The 20821-nt window shown below is 37.6% G+C and overlaps 1 protein-coding gene across 1 annotated transcript in view; it reads right to left on the reverse strand.

Moving 5' to 3' along the window:
* Positions 1–20821, reverse strand: part of Adgrv1 (adhesion G protein-coupled receptor V1) — a 568841-nt gene that overhangs the window by 155730 nt on the left and 392290 nt on the right. Inside the window, exon 85 of the mRNA XM_060383611.1 lies at positions 14217–14395. Within this exon, the coding sequence (XP_060239594.1) occupies positions 14217–14395 (179 nt within the window). The remainder of the gene's footprint in view (positions 1–14216; positions 14396–20821) is intronic.

The following is a 20821-nucleotide window of genomic DNA, read 5'->3' on the forward strand; positions in this document are numbered from 1 at the left end:
TGTACAAACATGAAAAATAGAAATAAAAGAAAACCTAACTGGACAGATGTTTCCTTGGTTGCTATTCTGTGTGTGTGTGCATGAGATTAACATTCAAGTGGTGAAACTGAGGAAAGCAGGTTTTCAGCTTAAGCAGAGTGGGACTCAATTAATCTGTTAAAGGCCTGAGTTGTTTTTTGTTCTTTTTTTTTTTTAGAGATCCTCATGTAATAGAGAACTCTTCCTACTCTTCCATTGTTGATTTGAGACATTATTTTGTCCTGCTTTTGAACTTCGACTCCAACATCTGCTCTCGTAGGTCCCCAGCTTAGTTGATTTACCTGGCAGGTTTTCAAAACTGATGGTTCCCACAACTGTTCACACACAGACACATTCTGTAGGGCCATTCCTCTGAAGCCCTGACAAGCAGACGTCTACCTATCAAAGTTAAAAAACTAACGATAATCACAGCCAGACCCAGCTCTGTGCTGGGTGACTGCTGACAAGCAATGTTGATAAAACAAGAACGATTAATGTGTCTAGATGCTAACATGGCAAATTCAGTATTTCTAATGTTGTTGTTCTTTGATCTAATTTTAAATTCAAGGAATCTGATGAATTAAAAAAAAAAAAAAACAGCAAATGTTTTGCTGGCTCCGTAAATAGTAAAACTGGGGAAGAGGAGGATGGCAGAGAATAGAGTTCAGTGATAATAAATGTAAAATACACTGATAAAGCTTACCATGAGACTGAGACAGAATGTGGGAAACTCTCTATACCTGTTGATGTCATTCTACTGACAATTCTGATTAAGCAAAATAAAAAAGATTTTAACCCAATTTTGTCTTACAAACCGAAGACATAAAAGCAGACACACAGACACAGTTCAGTGGTTGGAAATGCTCAAGCTTGATGATGAAGCTATATCTAATTTTTATTCTTAAAATGATATCCTCCTCTCTCGATAGTTTCTAAAACAAATATTGATTTGTAAGCAAGGAACTCTGGCCAATGCTATCCCCCCAGCAGCTACAAAGCAGAGAGCAGACACCACCCCACAATCTGGGACTCCCTGACTCAAGCAGCACTTTGCTTTAATTGCATCATATCTTGCTTGGCAAACTGTATTTGTGTGCGTTTTCTTTTGCATTACAGACATGTAGAACGGAATTTCCTGTGTGAACAACCCCTTTGCTTCTTAAATGCTATGTACTCAAACATTTGTAGTTGTATGAGCATATTCAGTTCCCAAACGAGAGTCTCTGATTTCAAAACACTAAGGTTGAGTTCCTGAAAACGAAAGATGACTAAGCTTTTCTTTTTGTGCATAAAAGTGTTAATGAAAATCAGATGATACGCAGCCTCGCAAACACTGCTTTCCTTCTGCCTGTGGCTCACAATTACCTGCTTTGTAATCTTCAGTTCCACCTGGTATCTCAAATGCCCATGGAGTTAGCACTTTGAATTAAAAAGCAATCCCTAGGCTTGATACTGCCTCTAGATAACAAGAGACACAGCCTGAGAGGCTTAGGCAACACAGTTTCATCATTTGACCTCAGAGCAAACAACTTAAATGTTCTCAACATGTTAACTGTTCTGTCATTACAGATAAAAATGTAATTTGTATACAAAACAATTCTCTAAACTAGTTTGGTAGCTCATCTTACATAGCGAAACGTAAATTTCCTTTAAAAGAAATGTCAATAAGGAATAAAAGTTTAAGAAAAAAAATAGTTTCGATACAGCCTATCACTTTACATCCAATAACAGAAAAAAGAACACAAAAAGACATTAAAATAATTTTCAAATCACTGAAGGTTTCAAATATTTGAAAAACATGACCAAATAATGAGAAAAATTAACACACAGGGCTGAATAATGAACTAAAGGAAGAAATGAAAATGCTACATGAATCAGTGTAGTTATTCAAATTCACAGGATTACATAAGAATAGTCAAGAAAATGCACTTAGTGTGGTCTCTGGAACACAGTTAGTGAAGCCGGTACAGCACACTATAATTACAAAAGTATATTTTAAAGGTAATTACAAATATGTCACTTGTGACTCATTTAACATATGTATATGTTATGTACGTATATATAATGTATGTGTACATGTACATATGTATATATATGTTTTATGTATATGTTAAATAAGTCACAAGTTACTCTGCCATTTTGTCTTCTCATGACTTCTGTTCACTGAAATATCTTGCTAGCGCAGTGGTTCTCAGCTTTCCTAATGCTTCGACAACCCTTTAATACACTTCCTCATGCTGTGGTGACCCCAACCATAAGATTATTTTGTTGCTACCTCAAGCTGTAATTTTCTACTGCTATGAATTGTAATGCAAATATGTGCTATGCAGATATCTGAGTGTGTGACTCCTGTGAAAGGACCGTTTGACAGCCAAAGGGTTGCAACCTACAGCTGAGCACAGCTTCGCTATCCCACTCTCACTGGAGCATACTATAAGGAACAGAGATGCCTGGAATTACACAGACTGGATTCTGAAGACTACACCTAGATACATTTCGAGGTTACCGAATGCTGTCCCTTCGTAACGTGCAGCTGCAGCTACTCGCAGTCAACAAAGGAACTTTGTCATGCCATTCTGACATTAGCAGAGCCAGATCACTGTAGGGAGACCACTTGTGGAAAATTTCATGTTTGTGAGCCTCTCATGAAGGACTGGTGATTATTCTAGATCCTCCACTCAAACGAGAACAACATGCACATGAAATGGATCTGTTTTTATGTGAGCACAGGCTAATAAAGTTTAAAGGGACTAAAGCACACAGAACTAGTAAAAGTTTTCAGTGGCTCCACAAAGGGAACAGGACCAAATGGTCTTAAAAGCAATGCTATTCATGCTTCAGAGAAGAGAAGAAAACCTCAAGTACTTTAATAAAGCATAAAACAGTTATTTAAAACAAAACGAAAAGATGGAATCATGAAATAAAGCTACAGATCAATGTTATGTGAGAATAGTGGCAAGGAAATACTAAGTGAGATAAATAAATAAAAATAATCCTGCCACACACAAAGAAGATATACAGCCACCAAGAAATACAACACAGATATTTTAATTCTTGCTGGCCCAAATGTCTATAAACTAAAGAAAGTAAGTAAAAGATTTCATGAAAAAGAGAAAATTTTCTTAATTCTTTTGTCATGTGAATGAATGTTGAATTTTGTATCAAGCAGTTTATGAAGAAGGATTTTGCATTTTGGCATCTAGGTGGTCTATTTGATATTATCACACTCCGTATTAATGTATATGAGACAAATCATATGATTGCCTTCAAAGTTGACAACAAAGCTTTCACAAAATCCAACATTCATCAACAATAAAACTGTAAAGATTATCGGACTTAAAAGATATTTCCTCTTTATTTACTTTCTTTATTTTATAGTGATACAGACTAACTCATAGATTCAGATAACTGAAAACTGGGTATTTGAATTATATTTCATTTTTGCTATGTGGACTTTGGTAGGACACCACAGAATTTTATCATATACCTCAACACCTTTAAAGACATATTCATCAAATGAATAACATGCATATCTTATTATAAGATTAATATTTTACATATAGTAGAAAATATTAGAGTCACAATACTAAATGGAGAATACAGTGGGGATGCCGCTATGCTTCTACTGTGTGAACTATAGGTATTATCCAAGGAAATCATACAATTAAAATAAACTAGCTGGTTGTGGTGGCACATGCCTTTCAGTCCCAGCACTTGGGGAGGCAGAGGCCGGCAAATATTTATGAGTTTGAGGCCATCCTGGTCTACAAAGTGAGTCCAGGAAAGCCAAGGCAATACAGAGAAACCCTGTCTTGGAAAATCAAACAAATAAACAAAGAGCAGGTGAGGGAAAGTCTGTGCCGATTTGAAGATGCTAGAGTTGCAATCATTAGAATTCCAGGACGTCAAAACACTAAGTAAATAACTTTATAAAGGGTAAACAATTTCCATACAAAATTAATGTTTCATGTTACACAAAATACCGCAGAGGAGTTCAGTGAAAGCGAGTGAGCGCTTGTCCACAGTGCTGTGCTGTGAGATTGGCTGCGGTGCATTATACAGGTCTTGTCCAGTTTCACTTATTTGTAAGCAGCAGGAGCGAGAGGGACATAAACAGTCCTTTTCTTAGATGTGTAGCTGTCCTTTTCAATCCTTAGGCAACAGGTAAACAGGCTCCCTGCACTTAAAAGCATTTTTCATGATTCACTTTTAGTCAATTTACTGAAGATACTCTCATAAGTTACTTAGTTTTAATTTAGATGACAAAGATGTATACTCTATATTAATAACGCTTCCTGATACAGTTAGAAAACTTAGTTTCTGAAGACTGAAATATTTAGAAGGCGGATAATTCAGTTCAGGTGCAGGACAAGGGGATAGGTTAGAAATAAAATTTGTGAGAAGCTGGGCGCAGTGGCGCACACTTGTATTCCCAGCACTGGAGGAGGCAGACACAGGGGGATCTCTGTGAATTTGAAGCCAGCTTGGTCTACAAAGTGAGTCTAAGACCAGGATAGCTAAGGCTACACATATAAACCCTGTCTTGAAAAACCAAAACCAAAACAAACAAACAAAAAGATTTGTTAAGAAAATCTAAAGTAGATCGTGAAACTTCTAAGATCTTTGCATATAATCATAACTCAATATTTATTGATTGTGAATTCACACCAAAGAGCACTTTGAAAAGACAAAGCAACAATCACCATTATTACACTATGTTTCATTACTGATATTTATTAACATATTGGCCTCTTGATGACAAGAGGAAGAAATGCTGAAACCAAGACCCAATGGCTGTGTAGGCGTCAGGTCCCATGTTAGACCCTGTTACTATTGTCATGCTGAGTGGACATGGTCCTAAGACAGCTCTTCATGGCCTCATCAAAGTCATATATTAGTGCATCCTCAGCCTTCATAAGAGAAGCTTCTTCTTGCAGTAGACGGCAGTTAGCACAGAGATCCATAATTGATAAATGTCAGAGAATAAGACTATGCCATGTTGTTGAACCCTAAATGGAATATTTGTGCCATTTCTACCCTGTACTCCTATCAAAGCTCAGGTCTCAAAACAGAAGAGGATGTCAAAAGATTCTCAAAGTCAGAGGCAGGGAGTGAGGATGAGGAGACTGTTTTCTGGACACAATGTGGCAAATGCACATATGAGCTCACTGTGACTGTGACAGCATGCACACGATCTGCCCAAGATGAAGCCAGACCAAATCCCAGCATGGAAAGGGTGAAGCGGTCAGAAATGTTATGCCTACCCGATGAGCTATTGGCATTTGATAGCTGCCGGAAAAGGGAGAGTTGGTTTTCTTGACTATTGTGAGCCTTACTAGACTGACCACTCTCTAAGGCATGTGACACACCCAAGAGTATTTAGGAAACACAGATTATATACCAAGGTGTGTTGTTTGTTTGTTTTGTTTTTTAAGAGTGAGAACATGAAGTTTGGTAGATAGGAAGGTAGGTCTACATCTGGTAGGAGATTGGTTAGGGGAGGTGAATATGATCAAAATAAATTGTATAAAATTCTAAAATAATTAATAAAACATTTTAAAGGAAAAATATAAGAAAAAAATCAAGACAAATGATGTTGTCTTCACCTGTAAATGGCATGAATTTGAAACCATTTCCAGTCACTCTACCCACAAGTTTTCACAAGAGTCAGGTCCCAGATAAATGTCATATTCTCAGTTTGAGACTGTATTCCTAACTTTTGTTGCTGTGACAAAATATACTGCGTGAAGTGCATTAGAGAAGAAGTGTTTATTTGGCTTAGGGTGTAAGTTGTCACTGCAGTAAAGTCATGGAGGCAAGAGCTTGAGGCAGCTTGTCATGGGACATCCATAGTCATGGAGCAAAGCAGGGGAGTGCTTGCATTTTATTCTTCCTGTCTTCAGTCCCAGACCCAGCCTATAGAATGGCGCCTCCTACATTCACGGTGAACCCTTCTGCCTCAGTTAACCTAAATGGAGATGATCTCTTCAGGCATGGCTAAAGTTGCCTCCAAGCTGATTCTAGACCCTGTCCAGCTATCAGTCATCATTGAGCACCCTCAGGACCATATTCCTCTGTGGCTTTGCCCCAATCCTATGTTTTGTATAATTCTCTTCAGCATTTTTTTTTTAACTTGAAATAGCCAAAGAGCCAACCCAAGGAAAATACACGATGATTTCTTTTTTTTTTTCTCTAGTGTCCAGTTCTTTTGTTTTTCTGCAAACATATACTTTCTTACAAGTATTTTTTTAATTTTTTTATTTTATTATTATTTTTTTATCAGTTACATTTTATTAACTCTGTATCCTAGCCGTGTCCCGATCCCTCATTCCCTCCCAGTCCCTCCCTCCCTCCCTCATCTCCACCGTGCCCCTTTCCAAGTCCACTGATAGGGGGGACCTCCTCCCCATTCATCTGATCCTGTTTTATCAGGTATCTTCAGGACTGGCTGCAAAGCCCTCCTCTATGGCCTAACAGGATTGCTCCTCCCTTCGGGGGTGGGGAGACCAAAGAGCCAGTCATTGAGTTCCTGTTAGAAATAGTCCTTGTTCCCCTCACTTTGGGAAACCAATTGGTTACTGAGCTACCACAGGCTACATCTGAGCGGAGGTTCTAGGTTATATCCATACATGGTCCTTGGTTGAATGTCAGTCTCAGAAAAAACCCTGTGCCCAGATATATTTGGTCCTTGTGGAGCTCCTATCCTTTCCCCATCAGACTAACTCCCCTTCTTTCTTATGATTCCCTGTACTCTGCCAAAGGTTTTGTCATGAGTCTTTGTATCTGCTTTGAAAACACTGCTAGTTAGAGTCTTTCAGATGGCCATACTGCCAAAAGCAATCTACAGATTCAATGCAATTCCCATCAAAATACCAACTCAATTCTTTACAGACCTTGAAAAAAAGATTCTCAGCTTCATATGGAGAAACAAAAAAACCCAGAATCCCCAAAACGATCCTGTACAACAACAGATCATCTGGAGATATCTCCATTCCTGATCTCAAGCTGTACTACAGGGCAACAGTAATAAAAACTGCATGGTATTGGCATAGAAACAGAAAGGAGGATCAATGGAACCGCATAGAAGACCCAGAAATAAATCCACACACCTATGAATACTCGATATTTGACAAAGAAGCCAAATCCATTCAATAGAAAAAATACACGATGATTTCTAAAGGCACCCAGCACCAACTGTTCAACAGAGACAACTTCCAGATGCTACTGGTAGTCAATGACCATCCCTCAAGAGATTGATTTGCTTCTGCCGTCATCTGAGTTAAAGTACTACTCTATCATAAGATATAGGGGCTTCTTCTACTAACTATGAGTAAGGTGAAATTCCACAGAAAGCCACATAACCATCTGTCTCAAAGGCGAAGAACCAAATGTAGGTAAAGGTTAGGTTTTCTATGCAATAGAAGAAAAGCACATTTACAATTGTATAGCTCTTTGGGCCTTTCTCCAAATAAAGTTGTGTGAATTAAACTAGCTTCACAAATTCACTAGTCATGACAAATTAGACTTTGATCTTTTTTAAAAAATTAATTAATTTTTTAATAAATTATAGTTTATTCACTTTGTATCCCAGCTGTAGCCCCCTCCTTCATCCCCTTCCAATCCCACCCTTCCTTCCTCTTCTCTCCCATGTCCCTCCCCAAGTCCACTGATAGGGGAGGTCCTCTTCCCTTTCCCTCTGAGCCTAGACTAAAGTCTCTACCCAGCAAAGTATAAAAGCAGATGCTGAGACTCATAGACTTTGATGTTTTAGGTACAAAAATAGATTAATTACTTACAAGCTTTGGTGACTCCGGTGGCAATTAAAATGTTTAGATATTTAGCATTATTTGATGACCTCCAAGTGTATCACATATGTTAAGCTAATTATTACTGGGTTAGGCAGAATTTATAGAAGGACAGAAAGGGAAAGGGTAAAAAGTAAATGAGAGAGATATGGAAAGAGATTAATTATATATAGAGAGAAAATATGAAAAATTTCCCTTAATTCTCATTTATAAATTTGTATAAATTTGCATTGGGCTGTTAGTTTCCTTTTCCTAGTTCATCTATTTCCACACAAGGATAAGTTAAATACCATATACTTCATAGGTTCATTAAACCATTATGTATCTGTGATTATTTAGTGATGTCCAGGTTGAATCTCAATTTACAAGCTGACACAAACAAGCATTTTCAGTTTAGTATAATTGACACAGTCACAAGAGTCATGAAAGGGAGTGAGTCTACTGAGCCTCCTGTATGTACTATAGGAGGTATATTCGCTCTGGAAACAGGTATTCATAAAATTGATACTTAAGTTGTTCCTCTGAAGAAAAATAGGAATGGCCTAAGTGAAGGAAAATAATTTGAGTTATAAAACAGAAAAATCAGAGACTGCAACGTCTGCAAAGTATAACTAAAAAGGGTGGTTTAGAGGAATGGTCTAAGAAGCGGGGTCAGCAGTGGTGACCAGCAGCGGTGACCTGCTGAAACATGCAACAATTTGGTGGATTATCACAATATGAAGTTACAAAAAGGAGGTGTGTTAGGCAACCTGCCACACCAAAGAGAGGATGAAGAGTAGTGTTGGTGGTGAAATAGGAGATGAAGATTAAAATGAGACATGCATTAGGGAAAGGTTAGTTACTAGCTGGACTGGGAAATATTTCTTGACTGTAGGATGTAAGCAAGAAGAGACACAGCTTCGAGTTCACAGGCTGGGTACCCAGGGGCCAGCAGACCATCAGAAGCTCTTCAGGAGGGAGTCTGACTGGAATATATATTAGTTGTGTAGAATAACGAATTTCATTTTGGCATTTTCACAGGTAGGTACAATGTATTTCCAAACATTTTCCCCACTCTCCCACATACCCGCCACCCCAATTGTCTTCGTGCCTTTTTTCTTTTCAATAGGCTCCATTCTACTTCATAATCCCTTCACCACTAGTTTCTACTATGAGAGAAAGTACATGACCCTTGCCTGTATGCCAAGATTTCAATTTCTAGTTCTGCCCAGTTTTTTGGAAATGATATGATCCATGCTTGATAGATGAGTAGTACTTCATTCTGTCTGATGGCATTTTTTTTCATCTGTTCATCTGCTGACAAGTACTTGTGAGTCGGCAGCACTAACACTGGCACTCCTTTCCTGTGTGAGGACACCAATACCTTGTGGAAGATTCACAGGAATGGGATGGCTGGGTAACACAGTAATTCTACTCTAGTCTAACCTCACCTCCCATCTAACGTGCACTGTTCCTGAACTAATTTATATTTCTACTGGCAATGCAAAGGGGCTCCTTTCTCTTTCAGCCTCAGGAACATTTGTTCTCATTGCTTTCTTGATGATGCCATTGTGGTTGATGTGAGTTTTTTTTTTTAAAGCTATAGATTTGATTTGCATTTGATTTGGGTTCATTTTGTAAAAAAAATTTAGATCTTGGTTAGCTTTGCATCATTATGAAAAATGCATTCATCAGATAATTGAATATATGATATGGAGGCACTAGCTTTAAGCTTAAAAAAAAACACCCCAACAACAGAAAATGACAGTTTATAAAATGTAGCTATGAATGTTTCTAAAGATGATATAAAGACAAACATAGTTAGAGAACATTGATATTTTCAGTTATTTACCATGTTATCCTACAACATAAATAGACCTACAACATAATTTAGACATACTGTTGTAAAACAGTATGTCTAAATTATATAAATTATTTAGTAAAAAAAATTTTGGGGGCTATTCTTAATCAATGTGTGTAATTAACCAGTATTACACACACACACACACACACACGCACACACACACACACACACATACAAACATAATATATAGATAGATTTTCTGGTTAATATATATTATTACTTATAGATAGATAGATAGATAGATAGATAGATAGATAGATAGATATAGACATATAGCTTAACTAGCCCAATAAAATAGCTTATATAACATGCTCCCATTTGGGGCAACTAGGAACACAGGTTAAAATTAAATCAAAACTAAACAAACAAAATCAGTTGTTTGAAGGCACTGGCAAGTTGCTCTGGCAGCAAAGATTTGAGACTGCACTGTCTTGTGAAGAAGAGTTCACTTAGATGGGTCCTGTATTCTGCTCATAACTTTCCCATCAAGACCATTTGTCAAATTTTAATGGAAAGTGACTGAAAATTTAGGATGGAGGACTGAGAGGATGGAAGTGGGACTGAAAGGATGGAGCCAGGATGGATAGCAGAACATTTAGTAACTTGAAGATCCAAAGAGCCAAGTTTCACACCTTTTAGAAAAGAGAACTTGTAAAAACACAGTATGGCTGAGATGGCTCAGCAGGGAAAGAAAGTATTGCCTCTAAGACCAGCAACCTGAATTCAATGCCCAGGATCCACAAGGTGAAGAGAGAAAACCGATTCCTGTAAAGTTGACCTCTGACCTTCACTTGCAAACCATGACTTGCTTATATGCACATCTACATGTTCACATGTGTGCTCACTCCCTCCACTCCCAGAATAAATGTTCAAAAGATTACAACACAATGCCTCAAGAAAGTAGGTACAAAGAAATTACCAAGATAATTAGAAACTTTCCCTTGAGGAATTTTGTGTTTCATTGGAGGGTGGCTTAAGAAGATGCAAAACAATATCCAAAAAGAAAATTGGATGTAGAGTCCTGACAGCAGGAGAAACCTCAGTATGTACTCCATTTCTCCCTGACTAATAAAGGTTGTTCAAGACAGATGACAGTAGCATCAATATAAAGAGTGCAAAGACAGACATTTGCAGTTATAACAGTTGTGTAGAATTAGCTAAAAGATGGAAAATTCATAGAGAGATGACAACTTACAAAGTTCTCAAAAACTAGAAAGAAAATATGAATGTTGAGATATTTTAAAGAAAATGTAACTTTAATTAAAGGCCTCCCTGCTAAGAAAATCTTAGGTGTGGATGGTTTCACACATGTTGTCTTCTAACATTGTGGAGGACATGACATCAGACCCTACCATGTCTTCTTATGAAATCAACAAGACCTTTAATGACACAATGTTAGAAACTTTGCCATCATCCTCCAATAGGTAACTGCCATGGAATTCACACAATCACAGTCTATACCATGAGACCTCAAGGAGACTTGTGGTGACATGGTGATGCAGGCTTACAAAACTTTCATATGAATGAGAACTAATTTCTGCCCTGTGTTGAGACTGAAGCTCACTGAAAAACAGAATTCTCTGAAATTTGAGTTCCTCTAGTCATGAAGAGGAAAGTTGTTTGTAAATTAAGGAGAAAAGAAATTACAATATAATGGTTAGCCATTTTGGGCCTACCAATTGTAACTACTAAAGCCTGCTAGAAGTTATTATTTAGCTGACCACAGATAGCATTTTTTTTGAGAAGGTAAGCACTTTAAGAGTATTCTCTTGGATATTCCTGTGTATGCCCTTACTTCTCTGACAGCATCAAGAGAGCTTCTTGTACCATGAGCTTTGCTGTCAAAGGTTCCCATTCATCAACGCTGAGAAGATATGTAATGTGTCTATAAAACCTCCCCCCAAACAAGTACTGTCTTACCAAGGAGTTCACAAGAGAAAAGAGCTGCCTCTAGCCACCAGCTCTTGACTCATGATTCTTTGTGTTTAACAAAGAGTCATGTAGAAACTTTCAAAATTAACTTGCATCTCAAAATTTAATAGTAAAATATGTATATTCTAATTTTTAAAAAGACACTGATTCGCCTCATCTAGAATTTACATGAATAAAATATGATACCGTACAGTAATCAGTATGAGAGGTTCTTCTTGACTCAGTAAAAAGACAAAATATATAAATATGAATAGCACACCAGGGTGTGCCTGTGTGTTTGAATGTGTGTCACGTGTCTTGCCTTTGGATGCGTATATTGGAGCATCGGTGTGGAGGCTACGTATGTGTGAAACACATTTGTGTACGCCAATAACTAGTGCTTATTAATTATTTAACTGCTCAGAAGCAAAAATGACCTTGAAATGATTTCTGCTTATAAAGCGTTTCATCTTTCAAACATTTTTCACATCTATTAAATAATTGACATTGTCACAAAAACCTTTGTGATACATAGGTAGTTGTGTTTTCATAAGCTTGTGGGTAGGCTATTTCTTATTTAGAATTTTACCTTTTCTCTCATTTTCATTAGAGCAAGAGAGCTAGTTTAGCTTTATAATCACAAAAGTTTTGTTTTCTATTTTTTTTTTTCAATAAAAGGAGCTAAGCAGTCTTCAAAGCTATATATATCAGGTTCAGAAACAATTCATGTGTGTTTGTGTGTGTGTGTGTCTAAGTAGAATAATTTGAATTTAAGATTACAAAGGGTTAACAAGAATGTCTAGGAAAGAGAGCTTGTTGCCTGTACTTTGTAATAATCTTTGTTCTGACAATGTCTTTTGTATTTAGGCATTACTCTCTGTTCTCCTTGAAAACATGAAACAGTCATTTTTTTCTTTGTCCTTTTAAAAACAACATTCTTATAACTTTGTCCCCAAATGGAGTAGAAAAACATGCATGATTACAGCAGTTAATTGCCTTGACGGTGTGACTGCCTCAGGATTCCTTAATCTGCAGTGCTGTGCTATAGAATGAGAATCTCTTCATAAGGCATAAACAAGAGCCACGGTCCATCCATCCTGTTCTCTCAGTTCTGCAGCCTGCACAAATGGGAGAGGATGAATGGAAAGTGCCAGAAAGCAGTTTGGGTAGAAGTCTGCAAAGTTCCAATACCAGCAGAAGGAGTTCAAAAACCGTCTCCCCAGTCCACAGGAGCAGAGTGGAAATGGACAGGCTCACTGTCTTTTCTCCAGTCAGGCTCTCTGTTCCTGCTGAAGATGTCCCATGTGAAGAACAGCAAACTAGTCAAAGATGCAGCTGCTTTCCCCAGTGATGTAACTGTTTCCTGTGTTGTTCCTTTGCTCCTATTCGGTGTCTTTAGTGAAAAGGGCATAGAGAGTTGGGGCTGGAGTGTAGGCAGGGCATTGTCAGTGACAGCAGCACTGTCACCTGGAGGCACACCTCCCCAGCCAGCCCACCTCCCACACCCTCCATGTCTCCCGGCTTTCCTGGGGCCTGTAATGCAGCACACTACATGTTATTCAATATATGCTGTATGTAATGGTTGGTGTTTTCTTGTTTTAAAGGAACACAGAACTCTGTAAGTACTATTTCTCTACAGAGACTGTGGGCGTCCCTGAATGTGTAGAAACAGCCAAAAAAAAAAAAAAAAAGATAAATTTCTGGGTCAAGACACAAGTCAAAGGTAGAACTTAGGACTTCTTTTACTTCCCTTTTTTCTCACATAGAAAACTTCCATGTATCTTTATAAACCAACCTTGCATTTCACCCTCATTCCTTTAAATTTTGTGCAATCAACACTCCTTCACCTCCTTCTGAATTGAATAAGCATCAGACTACTGAAAAAAATTTGAGAATCAACATGAAAGCAGTAAAAATTTTCCCAAATATGATAAAAATTTATACTTTAAATTCAGTATTTCTATATTTTCTTTCAGTGTTTATATGTCTTCTGTGAATTCATGTTTTAAGCAGACCTAAAGATTTTGAGCTTGAAGATTAGAATCTTTCCATAGTTTAATACTGAGTTTGGTGGGTACTTGATTCAAGAAATTAAAATTTCATTTTCTATTATAAAACCTAAACATATGTTGTGCTCTCTGCAGGTGAAATCCCAAACCTGTTCCATGAAGCTTTTGTAGGTGGAGACACCAAGATGGTACGCTGTCTACTTCAAAGGAAGGTGGGAAACTTCATTTGAGAAGCTAAATGGGCTTTCTTTTCCATGTGAACTCAATACCAGAATTTGCCATCGATTCATTATCAGAATTTTCACACTGACTTGTTGTATGTTATTATTTGTCTAATGGATAAACTGTTATGCTAAGATATAATCTACTGATGGCTATTTAATATCTGTCACCAGAAAAAACCATGCTCCTCCAGAGAAAACCTTGCTCCTCCAGAGGCAATGAGTGGATTTATATTTAAAGGGATGAATGACCAGAGAATGGCCAGCTTCACAAAGTACGCTAGGAGAGCAATGCTCCCCTGAGACGTGGCACTACTTCTCTTTTAGCCTGTGTCCACCATCTACCAGTAAAGCTTCCAGTAAAGTACAAAAGAACTAAGAAGGCAGCGTGCTGCCTGGATGTACTCACAAGTCGCCATGAATGAGTCCATAGATCTGCGGCAGGTTCTGACGATAGATTCCTCTCAAAATGACTATGAGGAGAATCACCACAAAGGATGGAAGCCCCCAGCTCAGAAGGCAAAAGAGCAGGTATCGTCTCTCAGAGTGCTCATTGTTCATCACCAGCACATACCAGAAGTTCACCGACTAGGGAAGAAACCAACATGATCGGGCTCTAGATTAATGACACAAGACCAGCCTCTGCTGAGGGAGACACACGGAGTCACTCAGCAACAAGGGCAAAGACCAGCTTAAGAAAAACAATTTGAGTTAGATTTTCTTTTTGCTAAAACAGTCCTTTATTTCATATATTCAAGAAATTAAGGGTATTAAAAATATTCTGGGAACTTAAAGAAATATTTAGTTCATTGTCTCTTCTCCCTACTTTGTTCTACCTTGAACTTTGTCAGAATCTTCTGAGACTGTTTTGTAAATCTGGCTCTGAAAAAACAAATGTCATCCAAACTACCTTCCATCAAGAACAAATTCATGATGACAATAAAGAAATAAATGGCTCTGGGATTTCAAGATTTTTAACACTTTTTGTACAATAAGCACCTACTACATGAGAAGGCCAACCTTCTTCTCAAGTGTGTGTGTGTGTGTGTGTGTGTGTGTGTGTGTGTGCGTGCACACGTATGTGGTACAGTATCAAAAACACTATGTGTCTGTGAATGGAGAAAAATGCCTCAACCAAGAAAGATGGTGAAGGCCAAGAGAATCAACTAACCAAGGACCATGAAAGCTCACAGAGACTGGACCTGGGTCTCCTACACATACGTGGCTGATGAGCAGCTCTGTCTCCATGAGCGTCCCCTAGCAATTAGCGTGGGCGCTGTCTCTGACGTGGACTCTGCTGCCTGCTGCTGGCCCGCTTCCCTTGGCTGGGTTACCTTCCTGGGCTCCCGGGGGAGAGGTGCACTTAGTCCTGATGAAATTTGATGTGCCAGGGTGGTTGGGAGGGGGCCCCCCTTTTCTGAGAAGGGAAGAGGGTGGGAGGGTGGGACCAGGAGAAGGGGATAGAGGGGGCTGAGATAAGTATGTAAAGTGAATAAATAAATATATTTTTAAAAGAAAATTAAAAATATTACACAGAACAAAAAGAAAGATTGTGGTCTATTTTGTTTTGTCTGTACTTTCTTGCTCATTCACTTGAGTAATGTTTACCAATGACTTAGTAAATATCAGAGATCAGGCTAGTCACTGCGGATGCGGCATTGAAAAGGATAGGGAGGAATTTACTATCTTGAATCACAGAGTCTAACAAGAGGACCCCCAATAGGTAAGAGAAATTATTTTATATTATTTAATATATTTAATTATTTAAATTATTATATTATATAAGAGAATTTATTTTATATTAAAGCTGTATCATATCTTCTATAAAAGTATGCAAGGGACAAGTGCCTTGAGTTAGGAGTATGTAGAAATATATTAGATACATGGAATGAGCAAAATAAAGCATGTAAATGTTATTATTGGCCTGAAATACCGTATCAAGCATCTGTCCAAGTCAAGTCTAGAAATTATGTTTTCTGTCTTCTATCATTTTCTTACCTTGAACTAAACGAAAAGTAAGTATTAATGCCTTACTTAGTTGTTGTAGTACAGTAATGACAATGGCATCATACCATAATGCCTACTTTCTGCAAAGTTCATCCTCCTCGATTTAGTATGGTGGAATGTGGGTAAAAGTGAATTTCACACACGTGTTCCATGAGGAGGACCAAGTTGGGAAAGCATTTGCAGTCTCTCAGTCCTTATGCATGCAAGGTTATTGGAAAGATTAAGTGAGGGATGGTCCATGCAACGTGCTGAGCACACGCGTTCCGCACTGGAAAATGTGGTCAGATCCCTCACATCTCCTAGCAGGATGTGGAAAAGGATAAAAAAACGCAGGAGGCCCCAAACTTGTCGTGATGCAGTGTAAGCCTGTTCTGAGTGGAAAATAAGCATGTCTAACGCTTGTGGGAAGGCTTTTAGATGCTGTTTACCAAGGCTTCTGAGCAAGATCCTATCTTGACTATTTCAGCCTAGGGGGATTTTCTAAGGCTAAACTTGGGACGAATAAAAATATTTGGTTCCTTGGAGATTTTTGTCTTTGAATTTATTTCCTTATCTTTATGCACATCTGCATATGTCTGTAGTTATAAAGCATGTTTTGAATTGTTGCTTATGCAAATTTGTTCTAACTCCTATTTAAAAGTGATTAAGCCCAGAGCTTGTTGTGTTATTCCCCAACCTCCACCTCTTTCGACACTTAGCAGAGGGCGTAGACTCAAACCAGCAGACTCAGGGGTGTGCTGAATACTGAGGTCGTCAATGTTGCTATTAGGGAATGAAGAGTCACCCAACCAAAAGATCTCTGCCGAGGCACTTGTTGACATTACAGTGTGCCCACGTGCATTTTCAGAGCAAGGCAGACCAGCACTGCAGAAGGGGCAAGTGTCTGGGCAGAGGGGCTTCGTGGCTTCTAAGTCGATTCAGCATGGTAAAGCTCGGGGTATTTTCCAAATGTCTGCATTCACAGAGACTGTGAATGACTGTCTGTGATAACTGACAGCCAGGATAACTGAACCTTGCAGTGGCGTTTCAACCACGGGCTTAGCTAAGGGGACGTGATAAGATGAGGTATTTTCTCCATTCATCCTTGCAGTGCTTCTACAGTGTGTCTGGATTCTCAATGACCTGGCTCAAGAAAGCTAGCTCCAAAAGGCATTAGCTTTTGTCAGTTTGAAAAAAGGCAAATGCCTTCTTAACAGGATCTAATCACTAAATATACTAAAGAAAGCTTTTCCCATTGTGTGTCATTTTTTATATCAAAGAATAAAAATACTATATAAAATATTTTAATTATTCTAGAAAAAACCATGTGGTCCAATGTAAGATTTCTTCTAATTCATTAAAGCTTTCTTGAATTTTATTTACTTGTTTGTTAATTTGTTTTTAGATAAGATTTTGAAGGATTATTTTATTTTTATTTATGTGTATGTGTATGTATATGTATGTGTGTGCCTGCAGAGGCCATGAAAGGGCATTTGATCCCCCAAGTTTGGGGGATATCTGATCCTGGGTCCTGATATCTGAACTATAGTCCTCTGCAAGAGCAACAGTTACTCTTAACCACTGAGCCATTCCTCCAGCCCCTACTGGAGGGCTTTTTGAGACAGGGTCTAGGGTAGTGCAGGTTGACCTCAGACCTGCTACACAGACCACAATGGTCACAGACATCCTCTTGCCTCTGTCTCCTAAGTATTGGAATTAAAGGCATGGGTCCTCATACTTGACTTTAATTTTTTTTAAATACATTTAGGCAGGCATATCTTAGGATGCAAGCCTAGAGCATGAACTCCCTTTCTTAAACTCAGGCTCTTTCTCACCTCCCCCAACCACACACAGGACTGGCGTGGCAGCTCTGTGTGCCATATGACTCTGGCCAGCTGGTCGCAGCTGGTTTGGCCAGGGATCGAAGCCTGGCCCAGACTGCCTTGTAATCCCATGATCATCTAAGCTGTTCATGGAACTAAGGGAAATATGAACTGTGCAGCAGCTGTGCTGTAAGCATAGCCTAGAAAGAGCGATTGCAGGCAAGACTGGACAGACAGCCTGCACTCACAGCTCTGGCTGAGTGTCCTATACACATTTTCAGGACTCCAGTATTTGTTTCCCTCGGTTTAACTCAGATTTCTTTTGTCTTCTAAAACAACTTCCTCTCCCCTCTCTCTGTGCCATTCTTGTAACTAAAAGATGATATTTTCCTGTTTTTATAATCAGAGTGTGTGGTGGTGCATGCCTCTAATCTCAGAACTCAAGAAATGGGAGCAGAACAGTCAGGAACTCAAGGTTACCTCAGCTATATCGTCAGTTTTAGGCTAGCCTGAGCTATAGGAGACCTTGCATTAACTAAGCAAATAACTAATTATATTTGAGATTTATTTCCAGAGAAGTTCATATAAATACTGATTTAGTATCCTGTACAGAAGACCTCATTTTCTTATCTTTCCATAACCTACAAATACTTTACATGTGAGTAGATTTCCATGCTCGTAGCATAAACAAATAAATAAGTAAAAAAAAAAAACTTCTCCTTTGACCCTATTATTTTATGGTAACATTTAATGAAGAATGAAAGGGTTATTAGCATATAAATGACCGAAGCCTAACTATGAGCTGTTGCAGATTAATTTTTGTACCTTGTATTCAAAACCAAATTTTATAATATCTGGCAAAACACTGCTTATAATCATCCTTAATGAGAAAATAACAAAGTAAAGATGCACATTTTTTGAATACCATTTTATTTGCCTTTAATAACTATGATTTGAAAAAGTTGTAAATGTCCTCCTCTATGCGTGTGTGTGCATACATTCCGACGACACATGTGTATGGCATATATTTTGTTCCAAAAAGAGTTTTAGAAGACTTGATGACTTCATTTAATCAGCCTTCTCTTAAGAAGAACATGAGTCAACTAGTAAAACTTAAAAATATTAAATGCAAAACATGAATTTAACAAATATTTATTGAGTATAAATGTAGACCTCATGAGTTAATGTATATCGATCTAATTTAATTCAGGAAATTTTTGTGCTGTAATACTTTATTGTTTCTCTTTTTCCTTCTCTGTGTCTCTCTCTCTGTCTGTCTCTCTCTTTCTCTGTCTATCTTCTCCACTTTCAAAAAAAAAGGAGAGAAATAAGGCATATAAAAAGTACATTTCCAGAATTAATAACTGGGGCTGGGAAATTTTAAATTGATTCCATTTAAAGTACAAAAATAACTAAAATATCTAAATAAGATTTATCTAGATTTAGTATATATAAGAGCAAATTAAAGACTGTGTCTATAAGCTCACTGACTATATTATTGCATAGGCATACTTTTCAAGTATCTACACAAGAAAATCAGACACACATCTTATTAATTGTTTTAGATATAGTAGGTCGGAATTCTGGTTTTATATATTCTATAAACACAAATTCATTAGTTTATTACTACATCTTCATACAACTGTTAGTTATGCTGGTAAAAAATAAAGGAGAAATGCCATTTATTATAGGCTCAATAGGCTATTTGAACTCCACAAATTTCATCTGAACAAAGAGTGTATCCAGGCTGTTGTATAATGCTTGATTACTAATTGTTTCACTATAATCATTGAGCAGATTTATAGCATCGTATTTAACCTGCAGTCACAATGCTGCTAATTCTATCACTAAATGTTCTTAATCATTCGTTTCAGATGCAAATCTGAGAAGTGTTCCCATAAGCCCGTGCTCCACTTTTATGTCCTTTTTCTTTTTATTTATTGCATTAAAAGAATGTCAAGGCTTTTTGAGGTTTGATAATTCAGTATTTCCTGGGGTCACTTTTATCTTGGTAGTTATCAGTCTGCTGTCTTCAATACTTTTGAAGTCTTGTCAAATTAAATCAATGACAATGGAAAACCATGGCTAATTTTAGCATTTCTCTTCCTGTTATGCTCTGGAACTCTCTGCTAAGGAATAAAGAATCTGTCTGTTTGTTTCCTCACAGTCAGGCTACATGGAGAAATTAAGGCACCAAATATAAATGCTCAAGCATACATTTAAGTGATTTGTAGTCTATTATATTCTACTAATTTCAGAATGCATTCTTCAAAGAAACTTTACTTTCAAATTAAAACAGAACATTTTTAATTAAGCTGCAACCTTAGGAATGAGAGAAAGAGATTGCAGAGACAATGCAAGACTCTCATGTCTTTTGTGATCGAAGCAGACTGCTCTACAGTGATTTAACATGATGATTCTAATGATCATAAAACTGTGCCAGATGGAATCAGAAGCAAAGTTACAGTTTCCATTTACCCCTATTTTATTGGAATATTGCAAACAATTACTGTTTATGTGATATTTCTTCAATCAATCCATGACCTGGTGATAAAACTAGGAGCATATCTTGTGTGACCACAATTAATAAAGGCACAAGTTTTAGGAATTCACTGTATGGATCCTCTCTAAGCAAACAAATACTATTTGTATACAAAAAACTAACTACCATTACCAAGAAATAGAGACTATAAAATAAATGGCAGAATAACTACATTGTAGCATAGGAGTCTAGTTGAACATTGTAAAAGAAAAGACTTCCAAACATAAATATATACATACACTCACACACAAAAGTATATACAATCACAAGGACACACATGTGTGCTTGTTTATGGATTTTTAAATATTTGTCTACTCATGGGGCATTTGTGGAGGCATACGCAGGAAGCCATTAGCAGTGTTTACCTTTAGGCATGGCATTCGGGACAAAGCAAAAACAATGGCAAAGACTCAAAACAGCAAGAAAGAGATGTACCATAGATTTGACATCATTCTGAAGTATTTTTTTGAAATATTAGTATATGATATCTCCAAAATAAAGAAAATTGAAGCAACTAGCCAGCAGCACAGAGGGAAGACATTCCAACTTCTTAAATTCTCACCATCAATCTTACTTATAGTAAACATGACCTGGTGTCTTAAGGAAGAAGGAAGTGACTTCAGTCTTCACGCTGAATGATCGTACACGAAGAACAAACAAAAG

This window comes from Meriones unguiculatus, chromosome 5 (genome assembly GCF_030254825.1).
Source record: "Meriones unguiculatus strain TT.TT164.6M chromosome 5, Bangor_MerUng_6.1, whole genome shotgun sequence".
NCBI classification, from domain to species: Eukaryota; Metazoa; Chordata; class Mammalia; order Rodentia; family Muridae; genus Meriones; species Meriones unguiculatus.